General features: G+C 39.8%; 1 protein-coding gene across 7 annotated transcripts in view; it reads left to right on the plus strand.

Moving 5' to 3' along the window:
• cic (Putative transcription factor capicua) overlaps nt 1-13,374 on the plus strand; it is a 47,990-nt gene that overhangs the window by 11,993 nt on the left and 22,623 nt on the right. For 2 of the 7 annotated variants that reach the window (XM_069505680.1, XM_069505674.1), the window contains exons 2-10: nt 3,291-3,434; nt 4,760-5,455; nt 8,096-8,266; nt 8,708-8,876; nt 9,345-9,444; nt 10,867-11,103; nt 11,563-11,702; nt 12,191-12,326; nt 12,963-13,059. In XM_069505680.1, the coding sequence (XP_069361781.1) occupies nt 3,336-3,434; nt 4,760-5,455; nt 8,096-8,266; nt 8,708-8,876; nt 9,345-9,444; nt 10,867-11,103; nt 11,563-11,702; nt 12,191-12,326; nt 12,963-13,059 (1,845 nt within the window). In that variant the 5' untranslated portion in view covers nt 3,291-3,335. The remainder of the gene's footprint in view (nt 1-3,290; nt 3,435-4,759; nt 5,456-8,095; nt 8,267-8,707; nt 8,877-9,344; nt 9,445-10,866; nt 11,104-11,562; nt 11,703-12,190; nt 12,327-12,962; nt 13,060-13,374) is intronic. The other 5 variants (XM_069505681.1, XM_069505679.1, XM_069505677.1 and 2 more) reach the window with 4 other exon arrangements.

The following is a 13,374-nucleotide window of genomic DNA, read 5'->3' on the forward strand; positions in this document are numbered from 1 at the left end:
CAATCTAGCCTAGATTGCTTATCAAGACTTGTGACATATATACAAATAGGATTTTCTCAAAAAGTATCCACAGCAGCTTGTTTTCTGGACATCGAAAATGCCTATAATAACATTTTAGTTGATAGAGTAGTTAAAATTTTAGATGAACTAGACATAGGAAAAAATATTTGTAAATACTTATGGTCATTTTTGAGTGATAGACAATTAATGATTAAATATGAAAATGATGGTCAGATAACTGAGGATAGACATGCAAATAGAGGACTCGCTCAGGGAGATCCCTTGTCACCATTACTTTTTAATATAACCACATATATGATTTGCCATCAAATAAAAAATGTTTTTATCTCGCAATATGCAGATGACTTTGTAATTTATCTCCATCATAAAGACTTAAATATGTGTGAAAAATACCTACAAGAAGCTTTAAATTATATGGTTAAAAATTTAGATGAAATAGGTCTTCAGTTATCGACTAGCAAAACAAAGGTATGTATATTTGATAGAGGATTCAGAAGAAAACAGATAAAGCTAGTCGCTAATAATAATATTACAATAGGTATAGATGAATATATAAAGTATTTGGGTTTGTGGTTGGATAGATCGTTGCGCTGGAGTAGACATATTAAGGAATTAGTAGAAAAGATATTAAAATTTTTAAATGTGTTTAAAGTGTTGGCTGGTCCCGGTTGGGGTATACACCCTAAACACTTACGGAGTCTTTATATATCACTAATTAGAAGTAGGTTGGATTATGGGAGCTTTTTGTATGATGTTAGTGCAAAGACACATTTGTTGAAGCTTGATCGAGTTCAGAATCAGGCCCTTCGAATCATTGGAGGCTTTATTAAAAGTACACCTATCCACGTCATGGAGAGCGAGGTGTGCATACAACCATTGTTTTTAAGACGTTTGTATCTTGCGTATAAATATGTAATTAAAAATATGACTTGGTCAAATAATGTAACTGTTAATCTCTTAAATGATCTTGGCTCAAGCTCTCATGATAGATATTGGCGGTCCAAAAAAAAGCCATTATTGTTAATCATATATAATGAATGTAAACAATATAACATTTATTCCACTGATTTACTAGACATGTATCAATCTGAGACTTGGGTGTCTTATATAAATTTAAATAGGGTAATCAGGACGTATTTAGATTGTTTATCGGTAGCAAAAAAAGAAGTTGAACCTGGATGTTTAAAATACTTGGTAATTAATGAACTACAAGAAAAATATGAGAGCTGGGTACACATTTATACAGATGGGTCCAAAAATAATATAGGTTTGGGAGCAGCTTTTTGCCATTTGAGTGAAAGGAAATCAGTTATGTTCAAAACAAATCAACAAATTTGTATTATGACGATGGAGCTCGTTGCAATTTCCGAAGCTCTAAAATACATTTCTGGCTTAAGCGGGCAACATTTTGTTATCTTTTCAGATAGCAGAAGTGCCTTGCAACACTTAGCTCGATGCGCCTCTGGATACAGCAGAGGTCTACCGATAGCTTTCGAAATCTTGAAACAAATATATGATTTTAGGCACATAAATCTGCGATTGCAATGGGTTCCTTCTCATATAGGCCTAAGAGGAAACGAGGAGGCTGATAAACTAGAAAAATTAGCAATTAATGTTGGTAAAGAATTGTCCATTGTACCATTTTTTACAGAAATCTTAAATAGTTTTAAAAATAAATGTGGTGATAAATTTAAGGAATATTTTGACATAAGAAGTAGAGAAAAAGGAATTTGGTATAAAACTATACAATGCGAGCCTCCGTGTTTCCCTTGGTTTGGTAATACTCGTTTAAGTAGGAAATATATAGTTGTAGCTCATAGGTTGCGTTCTGGGCACTATCCTTCTAATAAATTCGCATTTTTGATGAAAAAAGCTGAATCTGACAAGTGCGATATTTGTGGTATGGCAGATGATGTCCAGCACGTACTAGTGGAGTGTAGCAGATATAACTTGCGGAGGGAGATGCTGGTGCAGAAATATAACATGAATAAATATGACATAGGTGGTTTTACGAGTCTTCTCAGTGTACCGACAACAGAAAGTTTTAAATCAATTATTGAAATATTCCTGCATAAGCAGTAATATCTCTTCGGGTCTATCTGTTGCACTCCATTTTGAAATTTAGATTGTAATTTAGGTTACGATGGGGCTGGCGTGTCCGTGTCGGGCAAAAGTCCCAAAAAAATAAAGATTTAAAAAAAAAAAAAAAAAACCGCCAATTACTAAATTATTACGTTTCTATATTTAGTTTTTCTATCTACAATATAATATAATATGAGGAAAGCATATTTTTAAAGTTATTTACCTACTACCGGTTTATGGGATGGATCTTTTACTTTATAATTTGTATCTCTTTTTGTAACCTGTCATTTGTGTTTTGTGGTGCAATAACGAATATACGTATACATATACTTACCTATTCTTATATCATAAAAATAAAATAAAATAAGTACTTACCTGAGTAAGTAATAATTAAGTAACTAACGAAGTAATCACTGATTTAGGGTTAAAATCAGAATCGATAATATTATTATGGTAGACGTATACTAGGTACATTTGAGTACCTACCTATTGATATTATGGTCTCCGGGATAAAAAGTAGCTTATGTCACTCCCCAGGTCTTTATCTATACCCATGCAAAAAATCACGTCAATCCGTTGCACCGTTGCGACGTGATTGAAAGAGAAACCAACAAACCTACAAATCAACAAACCAACAAACAAACACACTTTTGCATTTATATAAGGGTACGGATTATAATTATTGCAAAGTGATAATTTCATTCATCATCTTTCGAGGCTTGCTGAGATGACATTAAAGGGTGTTACACTAGCTAGATCAATACCGTATTGCGATTCTGGTGTAGCAGAATTTCAAGAACATCCGGATATTATATTGCGATACTATCAATACCATCAATATTTCCTCAATACTGGATCGCGATATCGCGTATTGCGTGATAATAGTATTGGACTAAGAGCCAGCGCGTGTCAGTGTCACCTTTGTAATTTTATAAAAGCTAAAAGTTTCTCTGCGTGTTGTCTCCAACACTGGGAGAAACGTTTGTTTGGATAATGGTGGCTTTGGGAGATAACAGATATTAAAAATTAAAAAATCTTACGTCAAAGTATAAAGTTATTTTTTTTTATATTTCCTTCAGAATAGTATTAGAAATCACGTCATGCATTGCCAAACACTTAGGCTGGCTGGCAAGCTGGCTCTCTCTATATGTAATAGGCCCCATATACTAATATAGCTTTTTTTGCAGGTTATAATTCGCGAGCAATGAGCGACCCCTGGTAGCGGCAAGGTGATGCAGCGGGCTCACGTGGGCGGCGCCTTGCAGCCGCAGCCGACCGCCCCTCGGCCGCTTTACCGCTCGCAACACCTCTACCCAGACATTGATGAGCAGGTACTATGATCATTGATATTTGATACTTACCTACGTGTTAGCATGTACCTACTATGAATATTTAAGCTCTTACTCACGAGCAATGAACGATCGTGGTAACGATAGGGTGATGCAGGGGGCTCACGCGTGTGGCACCTTGAAGCCGTAGCCGGCCACCAATTGCCACTCTACCAGGGAATTGATAAGCAAACAATTAGTATGAAAATGAATACTTACTGAAACTCTACCTCAGTAGCAATGAACGATTAGTGTTAGTGGCAGTAGTGCAGATATTCACTCAGATGACGCCTTGCAGTAGCAGCCGACCGCCCCTCGGCCGATTTACCGCTCGCATAACACGTATACCTGTGCCCCCCCCCCAATTGTGTAAGGAAAACGTATTTATCATTATCGTAATCGGTGGCAAATCCTTGATTGGCTGTGAAAAAATGTAAACAGCGAATCAACCAATCAAAAGGCAGAATTTGCTGTCGATTACGATAACGATGAATACGTTATTCTTACACGATCGGGGGGGCTGGTCTTTGCTGAGAAGATACTATGAACACTGATGCTTTAACTTACGATCAACCAGCGACAGGGTAGTGCAATCGGCTGCGCGCACCTTGTCCTGAGCACGGCAATCCGCTAGATTTATCCCTGGCCTAAATGACTTTTAGGCATACAAAGATTACAAAGTAAAACGATCACAATATTGTATGTGAAATTAGTTTAATTCAACTTCAGCGTTTATGAGACTAGCGTATTACGAAGCCATTAAAGCTAAGTAATGCATCGATTTCCATTAGATATTAATGCTGCACACCTTCGCCAAGGACTCGATAGTTTTTCTTATCGATTTGGCAGACGAGCCTGCTCGTAGTCTGCCTTAACTAGCCAATTACGCCGGTCATCGTAGGTTTTGTTGTCTGCCTGTCTGTCTAGAAACCTATAGGGTACTTCCCGTTCGATCTAGAATCATTAAATTTAGCAGGTAGGTAGGTCTTATAGCACAAGTAAGGGGGAAAAAATACAAAAACCATGAATTTGTGGTTACATCACAAAAAATAATTAAAATGTAATGTGTAAAAGTAAGATTAATGTACCAAGTGGGGTATCATATGAAAGAGATTTACCTGTACATTCTCAAAAAAGATTTTTATTCATTTTTATGCATTATAGTTTTTGATTTATAGTGCAAAATGTCGAAAAAATACGACTGTAGTGCTAAACCCTCGGTGCGCGAGTCTGACTCGCACTTGGCCGGTTTGTTTTCCTCTCAGAATTGATAGCGTATATTTAATGAATTGATCTTTATTTGCTAATTGTTTTTTCTTATTTTATAGATACCAGCATCTGTAATCAGCAGTGTCGGGACGGTGAGCTTGTCTCAATCCACGACAAATCCGACGCCAAACATAACGATGGCCAATCCAACCAACCTAGGCAATGCCAGCAGTAACAACAGCCAACCGCAGCAACAAACACCCGTACAGGCTCCTGTGCGGAATCTACCCAAGAAGCGAAAGTTCAATCCATCCGAGTTGGAGGAAATAGAGCGGAACTGCATGACCAGCATACCCGAGAGGACGTGTATCACTGTATCCGTATCAGCTCCTCCGCCGATGGAGTACACGCCGCCAACATACCAAGCCACAATTCTCCAACCATCGCCAATAGTCCAACGATCTTCGCCACTCGATTTCCACTATCCAAACATCGACCTATCCGAATGGCGGGACCATCGAATCTTGGCTAAGCAACGTGGGCTGTACATCCCAGGGGTGATACGGCAAGCGGACGGCTGCAAAGTGGTTGTGGAACTAGACGGACAGGAGAATGAACCGCTCGAGTACAGTGATATATTTGGTGGGAACAAGTACGATGTGATCAGTGACGCGAGCCCTCAGCTCAGTCATTTGTTGATAGGGTCTCCTTGTGTTGTGAGGACTACGGACCTGAGTCGGGAAAGTGTGCAAAATGTGTTTGTTGAGGGACTTGTGTTTGAAGTGCTCAGTTCGCCTATTAGGATCAGAGTTAAGGTGAGTTGGTGACACGCTATATCTCTGCTTTGTATCTATTTGAGCAATCTCAACTTGAAGCAAACTGAGGCTACTCAAATGGATAAACTATTAACCAAAAGCTTAATTTGCTATAATCCGCTGAAACAGATCAAATCTGTATGGTGCAACATGCAGCATGCGACATGCACCGACCGCTCTCCCACTGCTAAACATGCAGGAAAAACCAGCCACCGGGCAAGCAATACGCACCACCGGAGATGTAGACCTGCTGCATGGTGGTGGTGTGTATTGCATGCCTGGTGGCTGGTTTTTCCTGCATGTTTACCATACAGATTTGATCTGTTTCAGCGGATTTTAGAAAATCTTTTGGTTTATTCTATATCATGGATTTCCGCAAAGTAACGCCTGCTTCTATACAACATTCAAATGGATTCGTCATTGCTATGTGATCTGTCATGCGATTGCCTACCGAAATAGACTCAATCATTATCTCCAAAGCTGTTAAAGTTGGGTACCGTCGTAAACAAGTTTTTATAAGCGGAAATTTAAACGGTCAGTTAGGTCACCTGTTGTCTTACAATCTTGACAATAATATTGTCCTGCCCGAATGTCGACCACCGCGGCATGGGAGACAAGCCAACTATGCGGGAGATTTTATAGTATGTGTGTAAACAAACATACGCGCTCTCAATTCCATCACTGTCAAATCCGATGGAACGGCAATCTGATACGACGGGTGATCAGAGGCAAGACTAACGTGCTCTTCAAGGAACAGGATATAATCATCATCATCAAGCAATTATAGACGCCCACTGCTGGACATAGGTCTCTTGTAGGGACTTCGACACGCCACAGTCCTGCGCCGCCTGAATCCAGCGGCTCCCTGCGACTTGCTTGATGTCATCCGTCTACCTAGTGGGGGGTCTTCCAATGCTGCGCTTTCCGATGCAAGGTTGCCATTCCTACACCTTGGGACCCCAACTTTTGCTATTTCACCTTTGTAACCCGCTAAGCTATGTTGGTTACTCTGGTTCTCCTACAGTTCTCGTTTCTGATTTGATTATGTAGAGGAACGCCGAGAATAGCTCTCTCCATTGTCCGCTAAGTGACTCTGAGCTTTCTTATGCACTTCAAGGCATAATACTGCCACCTTTTCAACTCCAGGCTTTTACTGGGAATTCCTTGGCAGAAAAACATGACTTTAGGTTCTGTCTGGGAATTCAGACTTGGACCAAAAATTGGGTTGAGATGAAACATTAAATACCGGCCAAGTTTGCACCATTAATCAAAAACTTTTATGCATGAAAATAATTAATAAAACTTTGTTTTAGAATGTACACTGTACAGGTAAAACCCTTTCATGTAATACCCCAGTTGGTATATTAATCTTACTTTGAAAGTTGAAAATACTAATTATTTGTTCATGAACACATTTTAATTTTTTTTGTGATGTAATCACAATTTCATGGTTTTCGGATTTTTTCCCTTATGTGTGCTATGAAACCTACCTGTCTGCCAAATTTCATGATTGTAGGTCAAGGGGGAGTATAGGTCAGACAGACGAAAAAGTGATCCTGTAAGGGTTCCTTTTTCCTTTTGAGGTACGGGTCCCTAATAAGCGGTGTAGTTTTGGTCACTCAATACAATGCAATCAATACAATAGTTTTTGGGCATTAGGTGAAAACTGAGACGTCTTAGGCGCTTAGCTGAACCGCATCACAGAACTGTTTGTACAAATGACCTTGTGAAGCGCAAAAAGTAGCTGTGAATAATTCCGCCTTCTACATTTTGAAAGGGATTTTTTTGTCCCAACTCACGAGGTATTCTTTTAGGAAATATAGTTTTAGCCTCGATTCTAATTTCTAGCTAGTAAAATGAGTTCTTAATTGGGCATCAAATAACTTCATTTTCAATTAATTCGTTAACTCAATGATCAACAACCTTTATAGTCCGTAAAAAATAACTCCTCACGCGCCATTTCAACTCTATGTGTCAAGTGTCGTGTTTAAAGTACGGTTCACCTTTAGAATATCTAAAATCGTCCTTTTGACATAAAACTTCACACAAAAAGTTAAAACGGCGCGTGAGGTGTTAAATTTTAGGCGTTATATCAAAAGTTCTCACTAAGTACTTGGCAGGCTTGATAAAGACAAAAATATTTTATCCTGGGAAGTATAAAAAGCCGCAAGAAGTATAGTATAAAGGATAGGAAATAACGCCAGTCAAACAAGTACATTTAAAAAAAAAAATTGTAAACTACCCCTTGGCTGCAATCAGACCTGCTGACAAAATGATGATGTAGCCTAAGATGGAACGCGCTTGCCTAGAAAAGTGAGTGAAGTAGTCTTGGGCAATCTTAGTTTGCATATTATTATCGGCCGAAATTAATGATCAATCTAATCCGTAATCCATCGATAGCAACTTCGTTATTAATGCAAAATTGAATATCTTTTTTGACAAAATATAAGGTCGAGATGACAATCGGGGAGGGAACAACCCGCACACCCGCACAGCCCCTGCGCTAACCCGGTGCGTGCGGGCAGCGCGGGTGCTGTGCGGCGCCTCTTACCCCGAGTCGCAGACTATACCTACTTTATGTATCTATGGAGCTATAAAGATTTCTTGATACATCGCTTTATTAGATTATATTATTTCAAGCAGGTGGCAGACGGCGATAACATTTGCAAGGAGATGGTGGAAGTAAAGCGGGCGGATATCCGTCTCTTACAACCGCCGTGGGCGGACGAGCTCGAAGACGCCGGCTCGCACGCTTCGCCCGCGTTGATGACGCAGCATAACATGAGGGTGCATCATGTGTCTTCTGGGCCGGTAAGTGGTTTATAATTAGCAAAAGAAGTGGCGTCGAATTTGATTGATTCGTGTTTGTTTACAAATAATCGTAGTAGGCACTGTGGAAGCGTTTGGGGTCCGTTATGACCACTTCCCGATATGTCCACTTCCCGTTACGACTATTCGCGGGTCCGAATGCCGAACGATAGTATATTTGCAAAACAAACTTTGAGAATTCGTGGCGTAATTGTATTTCTCATGAGTTATTTACTTGTTTTCACATAAAAAACGTTTAATACAAATAGTGTTGATCGGTTAATACGCGGTTACACAGTACTTAAATCTACCTATTATTCTATCTACGATTGTTGCCCATAGAGTGAGCGAGACAGAGTACAGCTTCGCTTCTGTTGGGTATCCCACGACACCACACAGCTTTATCTTTTCGGCCCCGAAATTTGCTAGAACATCCCATTTCAGTACACGCTGGGCGGGGACCACTTTGTGACGTCATCGCCGATGCCGAGCTCGCAGATGGTGACGGTGGGCGCGCTGTCCAATGGCTCGCGGCCGTTCGATGACTACGGCGAGAGCGACGACGACCTGCCCAGCGAAAACATCATGTTTCCCACTGACTCGTCGCATATGGGTGAGTTCTATTTATGACAAGCAGGTTACATCAGTGTTGTGACGTTATCGTGACGTGACGGTGGGTGCGCTGTCCAACGGCTCGCGGCCGTTCGATGGCTACGGCATGACCTGCGAAATAGTAGATTATTCAACAAGGGCATAAAATGGGTTTTACTACTACATTATGGTCATTGCGTATACACTTAGCGCTGTAGCTAAATCACCCACTAGATAAATCACTCACTGTGCAGGTATAGCGCCAGATCCATTTTAAAGAAACGCAATTATATTATATAGAATTATATATCACCCATTGCGCAAGTTCAAGATAAAGGATAAAGACAGACGGAAGAAGGAAGGATTTACAGGGATAAAGTACCTGGAGAGCATAGTAGCACAAGAGAATCACAGTTAAGGCTAGGCTTAGGCACTACAGAAGGATTAACTATTTAAAAGTAAATTAAAAATTCATCATATTGTTGTACAGATTGCAGTAATAGCAAGCGAAGCAGTCTACAAAGTCGAGGCAGTACGTCCAGTCTCATCGAAGGCAGCCTCACACCACGATCTCAACCCCCTACTCCTGGGTATGTGATTAAATCTATTTCTTTCTTGATTAGAGAACTATAGGAAAACTTCATGTCAGTCTGTGGATGTCCACTTTTGGACTGATAATGAGTGCAAAACACCCCGTCCTCGGTTTTGAAATGAAATGATTGATTGATTGATTCAACCACTTCCCGTCACCCTCTTTATATTGTGCTGGAGGAAAACTTACATCTTGTGAATTTAAATTCGTAACTAAAGATGAAAACTTTAATTAAGTATGGAATTGTGACTAATTACTTTGATTTGATCTGCCAAGACTTGTTTAATTATGACTTTGCTATGGCATATTTGATGAATTAGAAAAAATTATAATCTTGGTTTATTTTGCTTATTTAAATCGGCTTTTAAAACAAGAAAAAACTTTTTAATTTTCCGGGATAAAAAGTAGCCTGTATCCGCCTCTGGCATGTAAGCTATCTCTGCACAAAATATATGATGCCCGAGACTTTCTTCAATGTAGATTAAGTACGTTTTTAAAAATCCCGTGGTATTTTCCTCTGATGGGCTGTGAAAAACTATCAGACACAGACAAACAGATAGGCACACTTTCCCATTCATAATATTAGTATAGATAAGTATATTCATATATTGACATATAATATTGACAAGATGCTTTTAAATAAGATAAAAATGTTTATCGATAATGTATACCAGATAAAAGGATGAAAATTCCATTTAATGATCGACTGATATCATTACTTCAAGTCAAGAGTGAATAGGCATCTTCTAGGCAAGCGCACTCCATCTTAGGCTGCATCACCACTTGCCAGCAGGTCTGTTTGCAGCCAAGCGCTAGTCTATAAATTTAAAAAAGTTACCGAAATTACTTATAATGAATACTTTACCTGAATCAACAATAAATACTTATTTTAGCTTATTTCGTTTATCTAGCCATCCTAGGGCTCATCCTAGGGGACTCAGAAACGTTTGTCCGTCTATCCACCCCAGACTAAAAAATTGGTCAAGTGCAAGTCGGATTCGCACACGAAGGGTTCCGTACCATCGTACAAGGTACCAACACTACTGCAAGTTGCGCCATCTATATGTGATTTTGTAAATTAGCTTTTCGTGAACTCATTTTAACTTTTTTTTGTGATGTAACCACAAATTCACGGTTTTCGGATTTTTTCCTTGCGCTATAAGACCTACGTACCTGCCAAATTTCATAATTCTAGGTCAACGGGAAGTAAGTACCCTATAGGTTTTCTTGACAGACACGACAGATACACAGACAGACAGACAGACACAACAAAGTGATCATATTAGGGTTCCTTTTTTCCTTTTGAGGTTCGGAACCCTAAAAATACAAATTTGCCCCCCGGGGTGAATAAACAGTCACGTTTCCGACTGCACAACCTACAGTGGCTGTTTTGGTGTGGATAAACGGAATAAACCAATAGTTTTAGATCTCAAGCGGCAACCCCGCACAAATACAAGAAAGGCGACGTTGTGTCAACGCCGACCGGTATAAGGAAGAAGTTTAACGGCAAGCAATGGCGACGGCTCTGCTCTAAGGATGGGTGCACGAAGGAGAGCCAAAGGAGAGGATTCTGTTCAAGACATCTATCTCTTAGAGGGGTCACGAGGTCTTCTAACACTCCACTGGCTCAAGGGTCTACTCATACACCACAACAAAGGTAAGAAATTTTTCAATAACTAACTTTTTTGTGTCTTCAGCCGTTTTAGGGTTCCATACTAAAATGGTTAAAATGGAACCCTTATTTTCAGGTGATAATTGCTTTGCTATCAGTTCTGTATTTTATGGCCCATTTTATACCAGAAAGAAGAAGAAGAAGAAGATTCCTCTTAATAAAGTTCGAAATACGAGTTGTTAAATGTTAAGTTTAGAGAAACGAATAACTTTTTGAAATTAAAAAAGGAGATCTAAAATCTAAATCAACAATCCAAACTAAAACGTAATTGGGTTTAAACTGTAACTTTTTTAATATAACAGCAAATCCCCTTCCATTTCCCCTTTATCTAGAATTTATAACTTCTCTCTCTCTCTATGTCCCCCCCTCTCTCTGCCCCCCCCCCCCCCCTCTCTGTGTGTCCCCCCTTAGTTGTTTTGTCTAATTAAACCGCATTTGTTCCAGAAGCAGCAGCAAATCACTGTCGTCAAGTGGTACAGGTGTGGAAGGGGACGAGACATCGCGGGAGTCTGACACCACACCGCCTAATTACCGAGTCACGGGCAGGTTCGATCCCGATGAGACGGAAGCTGCTAATATGTTGGGTGAGCGAGCTCTTATACATTGTGTCAATAAAGAAACGAATCAAAAATGGCGGCGTTAATCATTTCTTCTCACTTACACACTATGCTTAGGTATAGTTTGTGGGTGAGACGAAATGATTAGCGCCGCTTCGTTTCGATTCGTTTCTTTATTTATAAGCACATTTTGTATCCCTGATGGCCCGAAAATGCATTATACTGAAAAGTACCTTAGAGAGTCAAAGGTGGCCTCAGGTGACAAGTCCTCTCTTAAAATTTTTCTACTATACACACTACTTTTCCCAGCTGGACATCGAATTAAAAAAATAGCAACTCAGAATTTGATACTTTTGCCAACTCAGTGATGGAATGATGTACTTCCACCACACTTAAATATAAATCAAGACCGTAACATTGTGTTATAGGCAGTTATATGTGTTAATGTTAACACATGTTATATGTGTTAATGTTAACACATGTTATATGTGTTAATGTGGTCCATGTGTGTGCAGTGTCGCTGGGCAGCTCGCGGTCGGGCAGCCCGGGCGCGTCGCCCGTGGGCGGCTCCCCGGTGCTGCGCGGAAACGTCTTCGTGCCCATCTCCTCGCCGCAGCCGCCTCACGCGCCCACCTATCATCACCTTATCAGGTTAAATCATAATAAAATATTCTCTAAAACTTATATTACTACTCACATTATAAACTAGCCGCGAATTCGTCCGCGTGGACTACATAAATTTAAACCCCTATTCCACCCTTTTAGGGGTTGAATTTTCACAAATCCTTTTCTTAACGGATGTAGACCGCATAATAGCTATCTGTATGCCAAATTTCAGCCCGGTCCGTCCAGAAGTTTGAGCTGTGCGTTGATAGAATCAGTCAGTCGGCTTTTCCTTTTATATATTATAGATTGAATTGATTTTGCATGTATAAAGACCTAGAGAGTATTATACGGCTACTTTTAATCCCGGAAAATCAAACTTTATGTAGTATTTTTAAAAGCCTAAATCCACGCGGACTAAGTTGCGGGCCTCAGCTATTAATCAAATTATTTGTGATCTTTAAGGTCAAGGCGTATTGATGTGGAGACAAAGCGACACAACGCGTCTTTTGTAAAATGTTACGCATGACATACGCGTACTGCGATATCCACGCAATATCGCAGGCATCAACTAGTAGTAGTTGATGCCTGCGATATTGCGTGGATTTAGGGTTTTTTAAATTTTGTAGGTTTGATATTAATACTGCCCGAATGTAAAAACAAACTTTTTCCTTTTCCACATAGACCAGAATTAGTGCGACCGGATAGAGTCCGATCGCCAGTGGGCAGCGTCGCCACCAGCGTTATACGAGTGTCACCGGCGCCGACCTACCACTATCAGGTATTTATCACGACGCAAAATAATTGTGAATATACCTCTGCTGTTTGAAGGCCCCTAAAAAATCAGTGTTAGTTAGAAAGAAAGAAAAATAGTGCATGTAATCTTTACGAGCGGTTGAAGAAAAATTTTATGTGCGCGGGATTACATTAAAACTTTATTCAAACTATCTCATATTATATCCACTCATGTCTGGTTTTCGTCGTTGCATACCTGACTCAAATCAAACCATCTAACCATCAGGAAACTAAGGGCGCACTCTGAAGTAGCTTAGACTTAAGACAGAGTTAAAACGAGACAGAGCTATATCTCTCACAT

The sequence above is a fragment of the Maniola hyperantus genome, chromosome 21, assembly GCF_902806685.2.
Source record: "Maniola hyperantus chromosome 21, iAphHyp1.2, whole genome shotgun sequence".
Lineage (NCBI taxonomy): Eukaryota > Metazoa > Arthropoda > Insecta > Lepidoptera > Nymphalidae > Maniola > Maniola hyperantus.